Below are 23156 nucleotides of genomic sequence, written 5' to 3'. Positions count from 1 at the left end.
GCTCAGATCAGTGATGGTGCCCAGCTGAATTTAAGGATAATTGAACATCTGAGGAACAAGGAGATCCAGGATTCATAGAATCATATAATTGTAGAGTTGCAAGGGGCCCCCAAGGGTCCTGTAGACGAAGCCCCTGCCTCAGTTACAGGGAGGCAATAGGGAAGGAAAGGTTCCAGTGCCGCCTCTCCTACAATACAATTGGGGTACAAGAAATGTGGCGCACAGGAGATCCAGATCCCAACGCAGCTACAGAGCCAGTGTGGTGTCGTGGTTAGAGTGCCAGACTAGGACTTGGAAGACCAGGGTGCAAATCCCTACTCAGCCCATGAAACTCACTGGGTGTGACCTTGGGCCAGTCACTGCAGAGATGGGGAGAACCATGGACACCATGTACTCTGGGGGGGGGAAGGTGGGGTAATAAATAAGGTAATAAAGGTGGAGCAATAAATAAATAAGAATAAGCAGAAAGAACGGCAGAATCTATTGCCCTGGTTTGCTGGGTTCCCTTCCCAGATTCACCTGAGTTGCCCTTTGAGCTTTTGCTCTGCAGCAAGGAAAACTAGAAAAAAGTGATTTCTTCGTACAAAGTGAGAGCTGGACTTTTCAGAGGGGGTGGGGGGTTGGAAGGCTCTCATGGGGGTGGAAGAAATGCTCTTCCCTCTCAGGATGAAATTGCTGTTGAGGGGGGGGAACATGGATCAGGCATAGGAAGACCTCTAATGGTCACTGTGTAAATTACAACCATCCTCTTAAATGGTTTATTTATTGTATTTATACCCCACCTTTTTAACTATCCGTGGCTTTTTAGAGTAGGTGGTATGCTTTGATGCATTCTGTCCCCTGGTTTTAATGTTTGCATGTTTTTGTTTTGGGTAAGTCATTTTGTAAGTTGCTTAGAGTTGCCATGGCAACTCTAAGCAACTTTTTTTGCCATGGCAAAAAAAATGGAGGCTAATGAATCTACTTAATGATAATAATACTGCAGAGTAGCTATCTGGGGCCACTGCAATAGAGATGGTGGAAGGAGAGATCTTAGAGGAGTTGATGGGTGTAAATGAGGTGGGACAGGAACTCATCAGGTCTCAAGCCCACAATCCTCTAGGTGTCTGATGGCATGTAGGTGTTTTTAGATGGTCAGACTAGGGCCTGGGGGAGACTAGGGTTCAAATCCCCACTTGGCCATGAGGTTCACTGCATGACCCTGGGCCAGTCTCTGCCTCTCAACCTACCTCACAGGTTTCTTGTGGGGATTAAATGAAGAGAGGGAGAGCCATGTGTCCACCTTTAGCTCCTTGGAGAACAAAAAGTGGGATATTAATGCAACCAAAGAACAAAGAAATAAGTAACCTTTTCCAGGCGGAAGGCAGGGGGAAATCTAGTGCGTGTCCAGAAATAAACCGCAGCAGAAACCTATATGGCGTCCCATTAAAGAAGGTGGAAGGCATGATACCCTCTAAGCCTCCAAAGGAGGCTTGATGGCAGGCGAAGCACAATGTCTTGAACCCCATTTTGGGACCTGAAATCTCTCCTTCCGATTCTCTCTCCACCAGCCTGCATGATGAACGTCCACAAACGCTGCGTGATGAACGTACCGAGTCTCTGTGGCACAGACCACACTGAGCGCCGGGGCAGGATACACATCACGGCGGAAATTGAAAACGAGGTCCTCACCGTCGTAGGTGAGTCTGGGAGTGGGTGGTTTGTTTTGTGTTTCCTTGAGGGAAAGTTCAGGGGCAAAAATGTCTTGCCTCCCTCCTTGCCTTCCAAAGTGCTTTCAAAAACTAGCATTGAACTGTTCGTGTGTACATTACTTGTTGTAGTGTCCCATCTACTCAGCCTTCAGGGCTGTGATCTTACAAACTATTCCCAAATCAATAGTCAACTCTGAGGACCAAGTAAAGTTTCTGCTGGTGGACGCTGACCCACGGATTTCCCATGTGGTAGTGGTCTTTGTGGCGAGGGCTATGAAAACTAGGGTAGGGTTCATGGATGATGTAGTGAGGGCCCTCCCATCGCTCTCCTAACCTGTTGTTGTATCCTCTTTCCTGTACGGTGGGGGGATTTGGGTTTTGTCTCCTTTGCTGGGACATCGTGGCATGAATTTTAACTCATTTTAATAATTTTATTGTTTATCTTTTTAATAATGTTATATGGTATTTTGTGTAAAGGCATGGACCTCACAAACTTAATAAACTTGAACTTATTGTGTGTACACCCTTGTGCAAATTAATTTAAATAAACAATGTAGTTTATTGTACAAAACTCACATATACATACATTAGTAACAGATATGATCTCTTCTGTTTTTAAGCAGCATTTGAACATGGTTTGGCATGGAGTCTACTAGTTTCGAACAGTCACTGTTGATTTTCAGATTCCTGTACCACACTTGAATGAGCTACTCCATAGTCGTACAGTCTACAGCACAGAGGCGACTTTTGCATATAGCCCACAAATTCTCAATGGGATTTACATCCGGGGAATTCCCTGGCCAATCAACTACTGTACCTGTATTTGCTGCTCTGTCATGAATTTCTTCACCACTTTCGATGTGTGACAGGGGCTAAGTCCTGCTGCAATATCTCAGTACTGTCAGGACAAATCTTTTCCAGCTCTGGAACCTCAATATATTGTGGCGATTGCATCATTCCTTCTATTGGCTTCAGGCTTCCGACACCATAATAATTAACTGACTTTTCGTGTTTGTTTTGAGTACAGGATTACGAGTAAGATAGAAAACATGCTTTGTTTCAATTGATTTGCACAAGGGTGTATGTGACTCCTAATTATGTGAGCTGCAAAGAGGGGCGCTATCATGATTTCCACCTGAGCATGATCAGTCTGTTTGAAGTGGTTCAAAGAATGGTGGAGTTGGAAGGGAGCCCCCCAAGGGTCTTCTAGAACAAACCCCTGCAATGCAAGAATCACAGCTCAAGAATCCCTGGCAGGTGGCCATCACTGTTTAAAAACTTCCCACAGTAGTCTATTCCACTGTCAAACAGCTCTTACTGTCAAAAAGTTCCTCCTATCATTGACTCGGAATCTCCTGTCTTGTCATTTGAATCCATTGGTTTGGGTCCTTCCCTCTGAAACAGCAGGAAACAAGCTTGCTCCGTTCCATCTTCTGTTGTGACAGCCCTTCAGATATTTGATGGCAGCACTCATATCACCCCTCAGTCTTCTCTTCTCCAGGCTAAACATACCCAGCTCCCTCAACTGTTCCCCATAAGGCTTGGTTGGGATGGCAGCTGCATTGGAAGGCTGTCAGCGAAAGAGTCCCAGATCCCTTTGCAATGGTGCAATGCTTTCCCTTCTTCCCTGTCCAATGTCACTTTAATGCCAGTTGGAAATTACTTGTAGCACAGCCTTCGCCAAATGGGTGCCCTCTGGGTTTTTTGGACTACATTTCCCATCTGCCCCATCAAGCTGGTGGCAACTGTAGTCCTAAACCATCTGGGAGTCGTAATCCAAAATGCCTGGACTTCACAGAACTCAGTGAGAGGAAGGAATGGAAAGGGGTCTGTGCTCCAGCTGAACCTTGTGTCCTGACTCTCAGTTGCCAAAGAGCAGAGAAGAAGAAGAAGAAGAGTTTGGATTTCATATCCCTCTTCATCACTACCCTAGGGAGTCTCAAAGCGGTTAACAATCTCCTTTCCCTTCCTCCCCCACAACAAACACTCTGTGAGGTGAGTGGGGCTAAGAGACTTCAAAGAAGTTGAAAGTCCATCAGAGATAAGAAAGGGTTTCGCAAAATATTATAGACAATTATATAAAAAATCTGGAAATCAGGATATTAACAAAATTGTGAAATATCTGAAAGGAAAAGAGGTGCAAAAGATAACGACAGAAATGAAGAACCGACTAAATCAAAAAATTGAAAAAGAGGAGATTACCAAAGCAATTAAAAATTTGAAAAGTGGGAAGGCTCCGGGACCGGATGGATTTACGGCAAGATACTACAAAAAATTTAGAGACATTCTACTTGAACCCTTCAAGGAAGTGATGAACAATATTTTAGAGAAAGCGGAAATACCAGATACCTGGAAGGATGCGTACATAACATTGATACCAAAACCTGACTCAGATTTGCTCCAAATCAAGAATTATAGGCCAATTTCGCTATTGAACAATGATTATAAGATCTTTGCTAGTATATTAGCAAACAGAATGAAGAATATACTGAAAGAAATAATTCATGAAGACCAGGCGGGCTTCCTACCAGGCAGACAGTTAAAAGACAACGTAAGAAATATAATTAATATTATTGAATATCTGACTGTCAGGAATGAGAAGCAAGCCGCTATGATTTTTGTGGATGCGGAAAAGGCCTTTGACAATATTTCGTGGGACTTTATGGTAAAGAATTTTGAAGCAATGGATATGGGAGAAAAATTTATAAGAAGTATCAAGGCAATATATTCACAGCAAAGAGCAAAAATAATTGTAAATAATACGCTAACTGAAAGTATAGAAATTGAGAAGGGAACAAGACAAGGATGTCCACTCTCACCGTTATTATTCATCTCGGTCCTGGAAGTCCTTTTGAAGACGATAAGGCAATCAGAAAGAATAAAAGGAATTACAATTGGAAAGACTCAACATAAAGTGAAAGCCTATGCCGACGACTTGGTACTGACAGTTGAAGAACCTTTAGAAAGCGCAAACGCAGTATTAGAGGAGATGGAAGAATTTGGTCAATTCGCAGGATTTAAACTTAACAGGAAAAAGACTAAAATCTTGGTTAAGAATATGAAAAATGGAGAATCACAGGAACTGCAACAAAAAATACAAATTGAAGTGGCAAAGAAAGTTAAATATTTGGGAATATGGATAACACCAAAGAGCATTAATCTGTATCAAGACAATTATGAATTAACATGGAATAAAATTAAGAGAGACCTGGAAGTGTGGGAAAGGATGAAACTTTCTTTATTGGGAAGAATTTCAGCGGTAAAAATGAGCGTGCTACCGAGAATGTTATTCTTGTTTCAAACAATACCAATAATAAAAGGGACAGCTGTTTTCAGAGAATGGCAAAAGAAACTTTCAAGATTTATCTGGCAGGGGAAAAAACCCCGAATAAGATTTAAATTATTGACAGATAGTAAGGAAAGAGGAGGTTTTTCCTTACCGGATTTGAAGCTATACTATGAAGCAGCTTGTCTATGTTGGATAAAGGAATGGATAAATTTGAAGAAACCAGATCTTTTAGACCTGGAAGGACATGATAACAGATTCGGATGGCACGCATATCTTTGGCAAGAAAAGATAAAGGTACACAGAAGTTTTGGAAACCACATTTTCCGGAAGTCGCTCTATGAAGTATGGGACAGATATAAAAACCTGTTGGAAAGGAAAACACCATGGTGGTTATCCCCAATTGAAATAATTAGTTTGAAAAAGACAAATATGAGTCAGAAATGGATAACTTATGAGACACTGCTTAAGAAAGAAGGTAATAAATGGAAATTAAAACCATATGAGGAAGTGAAAGAACACGTTAATAATTGGTTGCAGTACCATCAAATTAATGAAATGTTTAAAAGCGATATGAAAAAGACGGGATTTAGCGAGACAAAATCAAAGTTTGAAGTTGAAGTACTTAACAATGACTTTAAAGTACTTGCTAAGATGTACAAAATGCTGTTGGAATGGAACTTAAAAGATGAAGAAGTGAAATCGGTGATGATTCATTGGGCAAAAGATATTGGACATAACATTATGCTAGAAGACTGGGAAAAACTTTGGAGGGAAGGAATGAAATTTACGGCATGTACGTCAATAAAAGAAAATTTATTGAAAATGATGTATAGATGGCATATTACCCCAGTTAAACTAGCTAAGATGTATAAATCAGATAATAAGTGTTGGAAATGTAAACAAAATGTCGGCACCTTTTTTCACATGTGGTGGGATTGTAAAAAGGTGAGAGTGTATTGGGATATGATATATCATGAGTTAAGAAAAATGTTGAGATATAATTTTGTTAAGAAACCCGAAGCATTTTTGTTAGGTATTGTAGGTACAGACATTGAAAAAAAGGACATTAGACTTTTCCAATACGCAACGGCGGCAGCTAGAATCCTTCTAGCACAAAAATGGAAACAAAAAGAATTACCGACGAAAGAGGAATGGACAGTGAAATTGACTGAATACGCAGAAATGGACAAACTAACGGGAAGAATCCGAGAGCAGCGGGACCAGAAATTCATCAAAGACTGGTTAAAGTTTACGAACTATTTGAAAGACAATTTACATTTGAATACGTTAATAGGATTTCAAGAAGTTTTGTAGTGAATGTGCAGAACTATTATTGTAAGTAGGATAGTAAAGTAAGGGAAATTCTTTTTTTTTGAAAATGTAAGCAATGGTTGATTAAAGAAGTATAATATCAAGTTAAAAATTAGAAAACCACTTGAAGGGACTGACGGAAGTCACGGCTTGGTAGAAGAGTTTGGATTTCATATCCCTCTTCATCACTACCCTAGGGAGTCTCAAAGCGGTTAACAATCTCCTTTCCCTTCCTCCCCCACAACAAACACTCTGTGAGGTGAGTGGGGCTAAGAGACTTCAAAGAAGTGTGACTAGCCCAAGGTCACCCAGCAGCTGCATGTGGAGGAGCAGAGACGCGAACCCGGTTCACCGGATTATGAGTCTACCACTCTTAACCACTACACCACACTGGTGGATGAGGAACCCTTTCCACAGGCTTTCATGCTGAGTATACTGTGGTACATATGCAGATTGGGGCAATTCAGGCAATGCACATAGTTGATCCTATACATAACTACACAAAGAAGCCTGGCAGGGAGCCCCAGGTGGGGGTGGGGGTGTGTTTTTTTAAATTTCATTTATAATGTATCTAAAACAGGCAGAACAATTATAGCAGCAGCTGAAAATTAAAATGATAAAATTAAAATTAAACTATAAAATAGGCATGTAGGATGAGTACAGTTGTACATGCATTAAAATAACAAATGCCCAAGTAAAAAATATCAGCATTATCAGATTATCAAGTCTGGTTTTAGATTTGCCTCACTTATGACAAGGTTTTTTTTTGAAAATGATGCTCCCACTGTATATGTAATAAAGGAATTCTACATCATATAAAGTGTCTGGAGGTTAGTGTTGCATGCCGCCCCAGATATCTAAGTGGTGCAAGATGCTGGGAGTTTCAGGCGCTTACCCAGGGTTCTGCCAGAGTATTGTTATTAATACCTGGGTGGCGCTGTGGTCTAAGCTACTGAGCCTCTTGAGCTTGCCGGTTGCAAGGTCGGCACTTTGAATCCATGTGACGGGATGAGCTCCCGTTGCTCTGTCCCAGCTCCTGCAACCTAGCAGTTTGAAAGCACACCAGCATGAGTAGATAAATAGGTACTGCTGTGGCGGGCAGGTAAACTGCATTTCCGTGTACTCTGGCACTCATCACTGTTGCATCAGAAGTGGTTTAGTCATGCTGGCCACATGACCTGGAAAGCTGTCTGTGGACAAATGCTGGCTCCCTTGGCCTGAAAGCAGAAATGAGTGTCGCACCCCATAGTCGAATAGGAGTCCTTTATAGCATGCCCTTCCTCCCCAAGAGGTCGGGGCAGTAAACAAATGTACAATTTAAAAGCAGAATTAGAAACATTCTTCTACCCATTGACCTCGAGGTTGCCAGGAACAGTCTTCTTCAGCCACCACCAAATGTGTGGGTAAGCAGGAATGTTTTTGAATTCCTCCTGAAAGTTAATCATGATGGAGACAGGCACACCTCCTTAGGGAAAGGCATTCTACAACCAGGGAGCCACCACTGAAAAGGCCCCGTCATGGGTCAACACCACAAAATCCCCTATGGAAACACCACCACCAAGGGCTCACCTGCTGATTGCAGGGTTCAAGATGGTTGGTACTGGGGAAGATGCTCTTTTAGGGATTTGGGCTGCAAGCCATTTAGGGCTTTGTATGGTAGCACTAACCACTTGGAAGTGTGTGTTCCACGTATATGAGAATAAAAAGAGCCTGCTGGATCAGGCCAGTGACCCATCCTGTCCAGCATCCTGTTCTCATAATGGCCAACCAGATGGCTGTGGGTAACCCGCAATCAGGATTCTATCTCAAGAGCATTCTCCCCCCTGCAGCTTCCAGCTTCTCTTTCTGAGCAGAAGATGCAGTCAAGATACATTTAACCACTTCATGCCTCTTCAAGCAGGAGAATAAGGGTGTTTTATTGCTCCAAGTCTCCCCCACCTCACAGCAACTGCTCCTCCCTGCCAGCTGCATGAGCAATTGCTCCTGCCTACTGTCTGTGATCTCTGGGGTTTTGGTGTCCTGAAATGACCTTAGCAATAACATGTTTCAGATGTTTTGTCTTAGACAAATACTGTGGACTACCGCTCCTCATTCATCCAAACCAAACACTGTTCTTCAGACCTTTGGGTCTGTGATATGAAGTGCACAGAGGAAAAAGTATTTTAGGACTGCTGTACAGAGGAATTAAGTGTGAGATGCTGTTGCTAGTTGAAGTGAGGAGCTAATTCCCACCCCCCTGTTTCTCACCATTTCACACCTGTCCTCAGTGGGAATTAGTGAGAGAGCACCCTGAGGTGTCTGAATCACATTTCCCGCAAATATAAATCTGTATGTGGTTTACATTAAAAAATGCAGATATACAGTAATGATACTTAGTACCTTAAATAGTACCATCGCTACAAACATAACCAGTGGTGTCAAGGTTCAGGGGTTCAAATAACCATTAATATTTCTGCAGTGGGCTCACTGTTTCCTAGAGCTGCCCATTCAGCTTGAAAAGGGAGATTTTTAGCCAATGAGAAGTCTTCTCACCCTTCGTGCCCATTGGAGCCAATCACAGTGAAAGGAAGTGAGTCAACCACTGAGGATGGGCTCCCAGGGTCACTTTGATATTGGAGCATTCCAAATTATTTGCCTGTGGATGTGCACAGAAAATGTGGAGAGTTGCATTGATCTTTGCAGGGCATCCCTAATTATTATTATTATTGTATAATTATATCATTATTGCATCATCTTAGAAAGGGCATGGCTGTGGCTATGCTTCTGAACATAACGCTAATAATCGAGGATTTATAGCTCATTTGACATGCATCAAAATTTAAATGAGCATGAAACTCACCAGTGGGTCAAGAAAAAATAACCCAATCATTTCACGTCCCAAAGTAGCTCCAAAGTTGAAATTTGTACCTAGCAATTCTCCCCTGCCAAAAAAGATAACAAGAAGAAGCCCTCTTATGCCTCAACCTCAACAGCCAGCAAGTCCTCTCAGGAGTTCTTCTTCTGGATGAAGGCTCCCTTATGAAGTCTGTCAGAGCTGGAGGTTGGGGCAAGGCAGGTAAAAGCAGGCCACTCCCTGACGAACTGAATCATGATGGCAACACTGAATATTCTACACTTTGATTTATTTGGAGGGTGAGAACTATTTGTTTTAGCAAAGTAGAAACTGAACATTGGCCCACTGCCAATCATGTTTTGTTCCATTACTTCTCCCTGGTCCTGAGCACTGCTTTGGTACCTTTTTATTTTACTTTTTTACTTCTACTTCTTCCTCCTTCCTAGATGAGGCATGGAGGAGAATTTCATTTGGTCCCTATTTTTAGGCACCCTGGCCCAATTTGCACCTCCCAGACCAATACACAGATTGGGGCATAATTATCCTTCAGATTTTGCAATATAATTTTTCTGTGATACCAAACTGCTTTGAAATGTGTGTTTTAGGATAATAGATGTTTATAAATGCACGCACTGAGATACACATGGTAAAATGCATACTTAGGTACCTACACAATACACTTATGAATAAACGCCTATGACTCTGAGATGGGTGGCTCCATCCCTCAATACCACCCACGAAAGGTCCATGCTGCGATGGAGTGCTGGCACAGTCATAATTTGCTGTGCAATGAGCTCCCAGAGGACGGGCGAGTGCAGTGTGAGTCAGGAAACAAATATTTTTACAAGGAATGCTTAACAGTCATTGAAAGGGGGAGTTTTGGCTCATCTCTGGGGGGCAAACACAATAAACAAAAGCTGCAAAGCATGTTTCTGACGTAGTAGTGCTGTACCCAAGCCAAGGGGGAAGTCATGAATTGCTGAGTAAAGGCAAAGCAGGATAGCTGGCTCATCTTGAATCATCTCCAAGAAATGGCAGTTGTAAATCTGGCAATTGCTGAATTATACAGCAATTGCTGCTGTTCCTTTTTTTCGGTGCATCCAGTATGTAATTTCATAGATCTGTAGAGTTAGAAGGGATCTCAAGCAAGGCCTTTGACAAGGTGCCCCATGATTTTCTTGTAAAGAAGCTGGTAAAATGCGGGCTAGACAATACTACCATTCAGTGGATTTGTAACTGGCTGACTGACTGAACCCAAAGGGTGCTCATTAATGGCTCCTCTTCATCCTAGAGAGAAGTGGCTAGTGGGGTGCCACAGGGTTCTGTCTTGGGCCCAGTCTTATTCAACATCTTTATCAATGACTTGGATGATGGGCTTGAGGGCATCCTGATCAAGTTTGCAGATGACACCAAATTGGGAGGGGTGACTAATACCCCAGAGGACAGGATCATACTTCAAAATGACCTTAACAGATTAGAGTACTGGGCCAAAGCAAACAAGATGAATTTTAACAGGGAGAAATGTAAAGTACTACACTTGGGCAAAAAAAATGAAAGGCACAAATACAGGATGGGTGACACCTGGCTTGAGAACAGTACATGTGAAAAGGATCTAGGAGTCTTGGTAGACCATAAACTTGACATGAGTCAACAGTGTGATGCAGCAGCTAAAAAAGCCAATGCAATTCTGGGCTGCATCAATAGGAGTATAGCATCTAGATCAAGGGAAGTAATTTGTTGTTGTTGTTCAGTCGTGTCCGACTCTTCGTGACCCCCATGGACCAGAGCACGCCAGGCACGCCTATCCTTCACTGCCTCTCGCAGTTTGGCCAAACTCATGTTAGTAGCTCTGTATTCTGCTCTGGTCAGACCTCACCTGGAATACTGTGTCCATTTCTGGGCACCACAGTTCAAGAAGGATACTGACAAGCTGGAACGTATCCAGAGGAGGGCAACCAAAATGGTCAAAGGCCTGGAAACGATGCATTATGAGGAATGGTTTAGGGAGCTAGGTATGTTTAGCCTGGAAAAGAGAAGGTTAAGGGGTGATATGATAGCCATGTCCAAATATATAAAAGGATGTCATATAGAGGAGGGAGAAAGGTTGATTTCTGCTACTCCAGAGAAGCGGACATGGAGCAATGGATTCAAACTACAAGAAAGAAGATTCCACCTAAACATTAAGAAGAACTTCCTGACAGTAAGAGCTGTTTGACAGTGGAATTTGCTGCCAAGGAGTGTGGTGGAGTCTCTTTCTTTGGAGGTCTTTAAGCGGAGGCATGACAGCCATCTGTCAGGAATGCTTTGATGGTGTTTCCTGCTTGGCAGGGGGTTGGACTGGATGGCCCTTGTGGTCTCTTCCAACTCTATGATTCTATGATTCAAGGGTCACATATAGACCGACCCCCTGCAATGCAGGAATTGCAGCTGAAGACTCCTGGACAGATGGCCATCCAACCATGGCTTAGAAACCTCAAATGAAGGTGATGCACCACCTTCCAAGGTAGTCAATCAGCTCTTACCTTCAGGAAGTTCCTCATTTTACCACAAATGCATCCACCCACACACCTCACTTTTTAACGAAATAAAAAAGGAGGTGCCATAATTTAGAGCATCTGCCATGCATAATAATAATAATAATAATAATAATAATAATAATAATAATAATAGTACATATGTAAACATAGTAAAACATTAAACATTAAAAACTTCCTGATATAAGGCTGCCTTTCCAAGTTCAATCTCCCATATCTCCAGGTAAGACCGAATGTCTCCCATCTGAAATCCTGGACAGCCACTGCCAGTCATTGTAGACAGTACTGAGCTAGAGATGGACCAATGACTCTGTGTGAGGCTCCTTCCTGTGTTTAGTCCTGCATATTGTAGAGTTGATTGGGAAGTGTGGGTTTATTTCACACGAAGAGTACTGTCTTTCTAGAGCAGCCTTTCTCAGCTTGCTGCCTTCTAGATATTTTTGATTTACAACTCCATGCTGGTTGGGGCTGATGGAAGCTGTAGTCCAAAACATCTGGAGGGCGCCAGGTTGGGAAAGGGCTCTTCTCAAGTATTCCCTCTGGTCTTTTGGGATTTTGTTTTCCAGGAAAACACGAGGCTGCCTTCTGCAGAACTAAGCCTCTCTCTGGGAGGCAGAGATGTATCAAGAGTGCTCTCTTGTGGCATCGGAAGCATAGAGCATGTGTAAAGCCAGGAAATCCAAAAGCCTTTGTTCAAAAGGACAGAAAACATGTCTCATCTATGGTGAATCTTCAGAAGGATTTGTGGGTTAGCCATGTGGCCAATCTGGATGCCCAGATCAAGGGCGTTTTTCCATCTAGCCTATGGGTAGGCAAACTAAGGCCCGGGGGCCGGGTTCCAGCCCAATTGCCTTCTAAATCTGGCCCACAGACGGTCCAGGAATCAGCATGTTTTTACATGAGTAGAATGTGTGCTTTTATTTAAAATGCATCTCTGGGTTATTTGTGGGGCATAGGAATTTGTTCATCCCCCCCCAAAAAAATATACCGGGTAGTCCAGCACCCCACAAGGTCTGAAGGACCCCCTGCTGAAAAAGTTTGCTGACCCCTGGTCTAGCTCTAGTACTGGAAGCCAGCCCAAGAAACATGTGATACCCACCCTTGGCACTAGAAATTGGGAAGGTCTGAATACCAGTTGCTGGAAAGTCCAGGAGGAGCGAGTACTGATGTGCTCAGGTCCTGCTAGTGGGATTCCCCCTGGGGCTTCTGGTTGGCCACTGTGAGAATAGGATGCTGGACTAGTTGAGCCATTGACCCCGATCCACCAGGCTCTTCTTAGGTTCTTATGGTCTTGCATTTGAGTCCTGCTTGTGGGTCAATGATCTGATCAGCAGGTTAGTGTAGTGAGTGGGGTTAAATTTTCTTTAATTGAAAAGTGAGAAATTGTACATCTTTCTGCTTTGTTGCATCAACTGATGTGGCTGAAGGGTGAGGGTAGAATGATTGCTGAGTTTGGCGAGAGCTGGGGTGCTCTGGTAGTGGAAGTGAGGGTAGGGTGCAGTAGTGGGTGGGGGCGGAAGGCAGCAATTTCTGTTTCACCTCAGGTGGCAAAACGGGAGCAGGCTGCCCCTGGGAATGCCTGCAACTCTGATCAACCCCAACCAACATGGCTGGACAATGCTGGGGCTGGTGGAAATTGCAGTTCAAAGCACCTGGAGGATGCCAGGTTGATCAAGGCTGCCATTGATAATTCAGAACCCCCTCTGGTTCTGCATGCACAGTTTTCACAGTGGAATAAATTTATCGCTCCTGAAAAAGGAGCAACAAGGAGACCCTTTCACCACCTTTAGCAAGCCTGAGTGGGAAAACAAAATAACACAGCGTGCTAAGGAATATCTAACCATTGACTAGTCACTTAATTGGAAACTAGTCCCTACGACTTAATTAAGGGGTGACCTTGAATGCCCAACATTTGTGATTAAGAAAATGACTCACTTTGTGGTGCAGTCTCAATATCAGCCCGTAGATGGCAGTGCTTGACTTCCAGAATCTTTTAGGGCTTTGATTGCATGGCGTTTGATTTCAAAAGCCACCAGAAATGGCTGGTGTTATAGCGGAAATCAAGGTCGTGTTGTAAGGCTTTGGAAAGAAAGCACCCCGCCCCCAACCATCTCTTTGATGCAGGCAGCTTCTCTCGGTGACTTAAGATCAGCCGAGGAGGAATCTTCCAAGCTTGCCTGTGTGTCATCTCATTTGCTTTTCTTGTTACAAATTTCTTATTGCCAATTCCTTCATAAATTTAGAATGTGGTATCTACATTGTCAGAATCCCCGGCTTCCTCCTGCCCCTGAAGGTCGCGGATCAGCATTTGAAAATGTTTTAGCTGCATCTCTTGACTTCAGAGGGAAAAGACTAAACCAGGGAATGAATAACAAAGAGCCTTGTGGTATCTTAAAGATGACTCAACTTATTGTGGCAGAAGGTATGAAATCTCTTGCTCTGCTGCAATCCACTAACACGGCCACCTCTCTGGAAATCATTTGCACATTCTTCAGGACCCTGGACAGTAACTGTGACCTGTGCCTTGTTATTTTTTTGACTCGTTCCCAGTTTCCCTGAGATCTCTGCTACCGGTATCATGCTTGTCAGAGCAAGGAAGTTATAGCTATTGCTGGCCCCCAAAATAAACCTGAGACAAAAAGAACCAATTGTGCTTATCTTGAAAGGTTCTGAATTCTACTTTTTCCCTGTGTGTGTGTATGTGTGTGTGTGCAGATTATGCCTAATTTCTAAACTACAATTCACAGGATTCTTTTCGGGGTGTGTGTGTGCTTTGAATGTGATCCCAAAGTCAGCTGCTGGAGCAAGTTGTCTGCTTGGAGCTGTCCAACTTCCTGCAACTTCAGCCTGACCCTGTCTCCTTCCTGACAGCTGCCTAAGCCATTTCTCTTGCCCACACTCATGGTCAGGAGAGGATAACCTAGTTTATGCAAGCACTTGGCTCCCTTTCCATTTAATTTTATTTAGGTGTGTGGAAACAATCATGGAAATGAACCCTTAAGGTTCTTCTCAAAGGAGAAGTGTTGTTTTAAGGATTCCTTCCACCCTTCTCCAGTTTGGATCATGGTCTAGGTTAGAGAAGGACCCTCTTTCACCTTGAAGATGTACAAATCCCAAGGGACACTGCTGTGGGTGCTCTGATGCATTGTGGAGCATTTTGTGGTGATGGAGAGAGAGAAGTCTCCTCCTTCTCCAGGCTCTTGTTTGTGCCATTGCCAGCAGAGAGTTAAATGCAAGCAGAAGGGAAAGATTGGGAGGAGGCTTTGGGGATGGGTGAGAGTCCACTGTGTCTCACTTTACAAGTCCCTAAAATTGGCTCAAGATATGAGTTGATTTCACTTTGGTGTGTGGGGACAGGAATTGGCTCATTTCCAGTTGAAATGGAGGATCAGCTGGTCGGTCTCACTTGTCGCTAATTGTATTAGATTTGGATTTGCTCTGTTGCTCTGTTACAAACAGTATTTTGATGTCTTTTGTGAATTGTAATTATTGCAAGTCACCTTGAGTGCTCTATATCGGAAAAGGAGGGTAGGGTTAAAATATTGATACACAAATCCAGAAACCGTGTTGGGAAATGCTCCTTGACTGCTGAGCCACACAGTTCGAAATCCACACATTCCCATGTTTCAGGGGAAGGGAATCCAACTGCAGAACATCCAGTCCATTCTAGTTCCACCAAAATGTCACCAACACAGCCCGGAGTCACTCCTTATTACTTCACAAATCCCGAGGTTGATCCCATGAAACTGTAGCTCAGCTGAAGCAACACATGGAAGAAATGCATCGCTCTTTGTTTTTGTCCCGTGTCCCTAGGTTGCTGGCCATTTCGCATCATTCTGAAGGGCAAATCCATCTGGCAGTTCAAGGTTAATCTGTCCCTTTCTCACGTGGGATTGGTTCTTCCTGCACAGACCTGATACTTGCTAATTGAATGAGTTGATGAAGTGAGTTGTTGGCCCAAACTGGAACAAATTATGCAGCAATTAGATAAACAAGCTAGAAATGCATTAATTAATGTGCACCGGCCCAGGAAGATGCTGCTGTAAGAAGGCCGGTGCATTTTCCATTATAAATATATGTGCAAATTTATTCTTCTGCAGTGTATTAATTACATGTTATAACGAATGGTGGCACTAATCTTTCTTCCACTTGCTTCATGGAACTGACTCAATCTTCAGTGCCCAGATGGGGCCAACCTCACATAATACCACTGCTGGGAAGAAGGGGAAGGTGATGGACTGCATTGACTGGGTTCTATTTCCTGTTTTTTTTCCTGGATCCATTTCAGGATCTTATCCCTCCCTGGGACTTTGCACCATCACCTTCAATTGCCCCAAGGCAGCAGTGGGAGGCTGCCTCACAGTTTGGGAATAACTGCCCCAAGTAATGAAGGTGTGCTGTGGTGTGCTTTTCCTTGTCTGTTGATGGAGGCTGTCATATTGGGTACATGTGATTGACTTCATGATGCACTAAGCAGAAGTTGACCCTGGGGAATTAGAAGTTGCAGATTTGGAAAGCACTGGCTCCTCTGTTTTTTTTTTTTTGGAAGAAAGAGCAGTGATGTAGAATAAGGCAGCCTCAATTCATCTGGCAGTGGTCAGGAAGAGAAGAGGAAATATGGCTCATGTTAAACTGCCAACTAGTCTCTATTTCCATAATGGAAACTGAGGCTGACAGCTGTGAGCCAGTCAGAGAGGACCTGCTAAGCTGGGGGTTGCATCCCCACTCTGTGTCCAATTTTCCATCCATGTGTCTGGACTTTGTACGTTTGAATGGAGGAGATAATTGACCCTATGTAAACAGGCATGTCAGTGCAAACTATCCAAATTTCACATCTACACTCATGGGGTCTGAAATGGAGGTGACTGTTGAGGAATGAGACCTTGGGGTCATAGTAGATAGCTCAGCGGAGACCCTGAACCCGTTTGCAATGGCTGTGAAGAAGGCAAATTCCACTCTGTGGATCATTGGGAGAGCAATTGAAAAATGAGACTGTCGCTATTATAATGCCATTGTGCAATTCTGTGGTGTGTCTGCGTTTGGAATACTGTGTAGCGTTCTGGTCGCCTCACCTCCAAAAGGATATCGCAGAGTTGGGAAAGGTTCAGGAAAGGGCAATCCAAATGGTCAAGGGGGTGGAGTGACTCCCCTATGAAGAAAGGACTTTGTAGTTCTAGAGAAAAGGCAACTAAGAGGTGACATGATAGACATATATAAAACTGTGGATGGCATGAAGAAAGTGGATTGAGGGGGAAAAAACTTTTCTCCCTCTCTCCTAACACTAGAACTTAGCAAACATCCAATGAAGCTGAATGCTGAAAGGTCCAGGAAGGCAGTTCAAAGGAAGGACTTATTCATGCAGCACATAGTTAAAGGATGGAACTTGCTCCCATGGGAGGCAGTGATGACCACCAACTTGGATGCCTTTAAAAGAGGAGATAGAAGAGGTCTCTCAGTGGCTATTAGCCGTGGTGAATATACTCTGCCTCCACAGCGGTAATGCTTCTGAAGACCATTTGCTGGATACTACATGAGAGGAATGTGCTATTGTGCTTGTATTCCCTCAGGCATGTAGTCGGCTTCTGTGAGAAAAGGATGTCGGACCAGATGTGCCATTGGCCTTATGCAGGCATGGGCAAACTCGGCCCTCCAGATATTTTTGGACTACAATTCCCATCATCCCCGACCACTAGTCCTGTTAGCTAGGGATGATGGGAGTTGTAGTCCAAAAACGTCTGGAGGGCTGAGTTTGCCTATGCCTGACCTTATGTTACAGCAGGATGTCCTTAGGTTCTTAGAGTTTGTTCACAAGGCAGCCCACGGATAACGTGGAGTGCAGGGATCTTTCCCAGGTACTGCAGCACCATCACGGTTGCTCCTGGAAATTTCAAGCTCTCCTGCCTGTCTTTATATTTTAATGATGCCAAACATGCCTCAGCTGTCAATCCAGTTAGGTGGTAATTACCTTAATTGAGGCTTTTGACAACCAAATCGCGGGCAATTCTATGGGTCAGCCTGGCATCAGGTAGATGATTTCTTCTTTTCCCTGCATCTTCTCGCGCAGAATCTCTAGCGGCTGCATCTTCAGGGTTGGCCTGAACATAATTTCAAAGAACTACCCTGAGTGGCTTCCATTTTGGAAGCCCCGGCTGCAGTGAAACTTCCAAAGGGGCCTTTTGTAAGCAAAGCAGCCCAAGAGTCCATCCTGCCTTTCAGGGATAAGCAAGGTATGAAATTAACATATGACCATAATAAGAGATTGCTGGATCAGGCCAAAAAGGGCCCATCTAGTCCAGAATCCTGTTCTCACATGAGTTCTGGTGTTATGACAGAGGGAGAAAAACTTTGCTTTATCCTCGGTGTTTCCAGTATGCAGATGAAAGATAGAGTGGATAATAATAATAATAATAATAATAATAATAATAATAATAATAATAATAATAATACTTTTATTATTTCAACCCCGCCCACCTGGCAGGGTTTCCCCAGCCACTCTGGGCAGCTTACAGCACTCTGGGTGTCTTTCAGGATGCCTTGGCTCTTTCCCACTGAGTCTTTTCTCTCTTCCCTTTCCAGTACGAGACGCCAGAAATCTGGTTCCAATGGATCCCAACGGCTTGTCAGACCCGTATGTGAAACTCAAGCTCATCCCTGACCCAAAAAGTGAAAGCAAACAGAAGACTAAAACCATCAAATGTTCTCTGAACCCTGAGTGGAATGAGACCTTTAAATTGTGAGTACGGCTCAATGGCAACCTTTGACATCTTCTGACGGGTTCCTGGGACTCCGTTTCAACTTGAAACAGAAAGTGTGGGGTAGGGTGGGGCAGGCTGGCTGGCTGGAGAGCGACCCTCTCCTTCGCTGCTGCTCCAGATTTTTTACTCAAAGGGTCAGGAAGTGGCCACGATGACTCCTTCTCCACACCATGAGGGTAATAGCAGGAGCCCCAACCATGTGAGAGATGCCCATACTGTGGTGTTGCCTCACCTGGATGCAGAGGCGTAGGAAGGTCAGGTGGTACCCGGTGCGGAAAATTTGTCACACACACCCCATCGTTCCCCCCCCCCCGCAAAAATGGTTTTACGTTATTTCATATTTTCTTACAAAGGAATAATAACAAGTAATAATAATAATAAACTTTTATTTATATCCCACCCTCCCCGGCCGAAGTCGGGCTCAGGGTGGCTAACATCAGAAACATAACATTGGTATAAAATCAAACAATAATTAAATTACCTCCTAAAACCATCTCAAAATCAAATTAAAGTCTAATTAGATGGCTTTCCACAGGGTTAGGGTTGGGAACAGTAAGTGCTCCACTGAACTGAAATTTCAGCCTTCACGACATAGGAAAACAGCCAAGTATACAGCTATTTTGGTGGAGGAGGGTCAAGATATTAACTGATATGCATGAAATTTCATAAACAGCTATATAATCCCTAGTATAGTAAGATAAGACCTTTGGAGCAGGCATTTTTTTAAAAAAAGTTTTTATGAACCGCCCTAGTAGGGCAGTAATTGTTCCTTGATAATTTGTTACCCCCTCTATTATGGAACATGGGGAGGACCGCCCCTTACGCCCCCCCCTCCTTGCTATGCCCCTGCCTGGATGCAGATGCTATAGTGGTGTGGAGGCGGGGGGAGCCACCATGTGGGCTCCTACTGAATGGCAGCAGAGCTTCTGATGTTACCTTTGGGGTACAGGAAGGTTTCACATGACAGCTATTCCCCAAGCAAGGAGTGGGGACCCCTCATGGGTCATGGGTGCTTTTTCAGACCCTGCACCCCAGCTGAGACCCTACTGTGGCTGGGACTAAGCCTTGAAACCATTGCGAAGAGTCTGTGTGCACCAGTTTGCGCAAAACTGGCATGTGCTGATTTCTTACGTATAGATGCAGATTTAGAAATTAAATGTCTCAAAAGGCAAAGCGACAAATTTCCCACCCAGGCCACCTCAGATAAATGCTTTGATTTGCTTGTGCTCACCTCAAATCGGTCCTTCTCTAATTCATTTACCCCAGATTATTTTCCCAACAGATCCTGCTCCAAAGCAATTCAATTTGTCTTCAGTTACCCCCCCGTTCATTACCCCAGTAATCTACAACACATTCCCTCCAGTTCCGCCCCCCCCCCCCAATTCACCCCCCTTTCTGGAAACACCGAGGGCCTGGGACACCCCCCCCAGAGACCCCCCCCCCCATAGCAACACCCCAGCTGAGCTCAGTTTCCTCCCACCTGTCCCTCCTTGCAGGCCTGGTGCTTCCCTGGAATTAATGGGTTGCAAATGATGCTGTGCTTTAATTGCTGGGAAACGCTAAGCGGATTTCAGAGCGAAGCCGCATGCTCCTTTCTTCAGCTCCTCTCCTCCCTCACACCCATCCTGTCAGCACTGCTGAGAATGCCATCTCACGCTCTGGGTTGGTGCTGATCAAAGCCTTGCATTTCAATCGCCAGGCGCTCCGAGGTCCTCCATTTGAAGGGGACCCTGTCAGGAAATGAGGCATTAGAAGGAGGCACGTTCGCCTAAAACCGTGGCTTCATTTCATAGCTGCTGATTGATTGAGTGCCCACCTGGAAGGCGTGGAAGCAGCTTGCAGATATAGCTCCCTCCAAAAGAAGACACCTTTTAAAAATCTCTTTCCTCCTCCCTTTTTGCTTCTACCAGCCAGCTGAAAGAGTCTGACAAGGACAGGAGGCTATCTGTGGAGATCTGGGACTGGGACCTGACCAGTCGGAATGATTTCATGGGGTCGCTGTCCTTTGGGATCTCAGAGCTGCTGAAAGCTGGAGTGGATGGCTGGTAAGGTGGACTTGCCTCTGAAGGGGCTTGGATCAGGGCAATCACTAGCCAGCTGGTGCCCTCCAGATATTTGCTATTTATCTATTTATTTCATTACATTTCTATCCCACCTTTCCTCAAAATAGCTCAGGTGGCATACATGGTTCCCTCCCATTTTATCCTCACAACAACCCTGCAAGGTAGGTGAGGCTGAGAGGCAGTGACTGGCACCCTAGGTCACACCCAGAGAGCTTTGTGGCCGAGTGGGGATTAGAACCCTGGTGTCAGGGGCTGGAGTCAGGCGTAGGTCAGCAAGGAAACCATAAAGCACCCTATGTCAGTGAAGTTAACTCTTGATTCAAAGAAACCCAAACAGCTCAGTCCTAGTGGCTGCAGCAACCCTTCCCAGTAGGTCTTGCCCCAATGAAGCAGTCGTGGGGACTGAAGGTCCCCACCTTCCCGTCACTCTGTAAGGTCCCCCCCCCCCAGTTCCTTCCCTAGCAGCCTAAGTCTCCGTCATCTTGTCTCTCTTTGCTCTTCTTTCTTCATTCCTCTGCAGGTTCTAGGAGACCAGGGGGAAGGGGAGCTGGTCACAGCAGAAGGGGGAGACTCCCTGGCTTCTTCAGCAGCCTGCTCCATCACTGTCTCCTGGGCCCACTCCCCTCCAGCCTCCTTTCCTGCCTCTGAGTCTGAACTGCCCCTCTGTCACAGCCTCTTCCTGCTCCCTAAACCCTGTTGCCTCTTCAGCTTCTAACGCCTCCTTCCCCCAGTCTGCTCCTTCTTCTCCCTCTGACCGTTCATTGTCCTCCCAACATCCCCCTGGCTCTGAGCCTTCTCCCCCTGAGGTTTCCTTTGGGAGTTCTCCAGATGGTGCCTCCCACCACTCTTCTGCATCCAGTCAGCTCATAATGCCTGGTCTCCCAGGTCCAACACTCCAAGCACTACACCAGACTGGCTGTCCTTGCTGGGGCTCATGGGAGAGGTAGTTGAAAACATCTGGAGGCCATGGTGGTGGGAGGTCTTGCTGAAACGAAACAGTGGGGGTGTATTGCCAGGGAGGGATCTGATCCTCAGGAGCCCAGTTTGCATCTGCACCAGGCAGAGTTGGTTGCAGAGAACCCAGCAAAGAGGCTTCCTGCCCCTCCCCAGGCTGAAAGTTTAATCTGTGGATGTGAAGAATGGGATTACTTGCTGAGGCTTCCCTGTTTCCTCAAATGAAACACTGTCCAAAGCAGATAATTACTGCCAGTCGAGGCGGGCAGCATGGGCCCATCAACTCCCAGAGGAGTAGGGCCTGTTTGTTTCTGTTTTATCTCCCTCAGCAGGAAACAGGATTTTAATTTTCTTCCTTCCCGCTCCTGGTGCTGAAGAGTTGGGTGACCTTAGCGAGCAGACCAAAATGCCTATAAAACTTCTGTGTGTGCGGCAGGTAGCAGATCTAGCTGGTCCTTCTCTGAGCTGGAGGGGGGAGTCTTTCCTTGTCAAACTCGAAACAAAATAGGAAATTCTTTCCAGTAGCACCTTAGAGACCAACTGAGTTTGTTCTTGGTATGAGCTTTCGTGTGCATGCACACTTCTTCAGATACACTGAAACAGAAGTCACCAGATCCTTAAATATAGTGGGGGAGTGGGGAGGGGAAAGGCAATCACCAAACTTAAAACCATGGAGAAACCTGGTTTGAACAAAGACATTGGATTCTTATCTCATTATACATAACAAAGCTATCTTTAGCCATCTCACCCCTTGCCTTTCCCTGCAAGACTAATTGCAGCCGTTTAGAGTCGTCAACAGGTTTTCCACACTTATCAGCCGATCACCCATTCCCACCACCCTTCTGAGTAATACCCCTCCCCACTCCCCCACTATATTTAAGGATCTGGTGACTTCTGTTTCAGTGTATCTGAAGAAGTGTGCATGCACACGAAAGCTCATACCAAGAACAAACTCAGTTGGTCTCTAAGGTGCTACTGGAAAGAATTTCCTATTTTGTTTCGACTATGGCAGACCAACACGGCTACCCACCTGTAACTTGTCAAACTCAACACCTGGATTTGAGGATTCATCCTGGAAGGTGCTGTTTTGAAACCAAGGGGAACAGAAGAAGAGTCTGCTGGATAAGGCCAATGGCCCATCTCACAGTGGCCGAACAGATGCCTGTAGGAAGCCCGCCATCAAGATTCAAGCACAAGAGTCCTCTCCCCTCCTGTGGTTTCCAGCAACTGGTATTATGAAGCATCACTGACCCCAACTGTGAATGCAGAGCATAGCCAAGGGAGAAAGTTAATGCCATCCTGACCAAGTCAGTGCTTGTGAAATACACTTGTGGAAGTCAAAAGGGTGATTTCTAGGTCCATTGACATCCTGGGCTAATGGCAACAGGTCCTGAAATCCCATGGATTGTTCTGTTCCAGGATGCCAAATGGGGAAGGGCTGTAGTAGCTCAGTGGTAGAGCACATTCTGTGCATGCAGAAGGTCCCAGGTTCAATCCTCCTGGTGGCATCTCCAGGTGGGACTGGGAGAGGCACCCTGTCGGCAACCCCGAAGAGCTGCTGCTGGTCAGTGTAGACAATACTAAGCTGGGCAAACCAATGGTCTGGTTCGAGATCAGGAAGCTTCCTATGTTCCCATTTAAATCAGAACCATGAGGACTTTATTTTTTAGGAAAGGGACATGGGTCAGCAGCAGAGCATCTGCTTTGCATGCAGAAGGTCCCAGGT

General features: G+C 44.8%; 1 protein-coding gene across 1 annotated transcript in view; it reads left to right on the top strand.

Annotated features, from left to right (window-relative positions):
* Positions 1-23156, top strand: part of PRKCB (protein kinase C beta) — a 180830-nt gene that overhangs the window by 90137 nt on the left and 67537 nt on the right. The window contains 3 exon segments of the mRNA XM_033166417.1: positions 1551-1679; positions 18235-18391; positions 20324-20458. Of these exon segments, the coding sequence (XP_033022308.1) occupies positions 1551-1679; positions 18235-18391; positions 20324-20458 (421 nt within the window).

Source organism: Lacerta agilis, chromosome 13, assembly GCF_009819535.1.
Source record: "Lacerta agilis isolate rLacAgi1 chromosome 13, rLacAgi1.pri, whole genome shotgun sequence".
NCBI lineage: Eukaryota > Metazoa > Chordata > Lepidosauria > Squamata > Lacertidae > Lacerta > Lacerta agilis.
The sequence above is the reverse complement of the archived record's forward strand: the minus strand, read 5'-3'. Positions and strand labels throughout refer to the sequence as shown.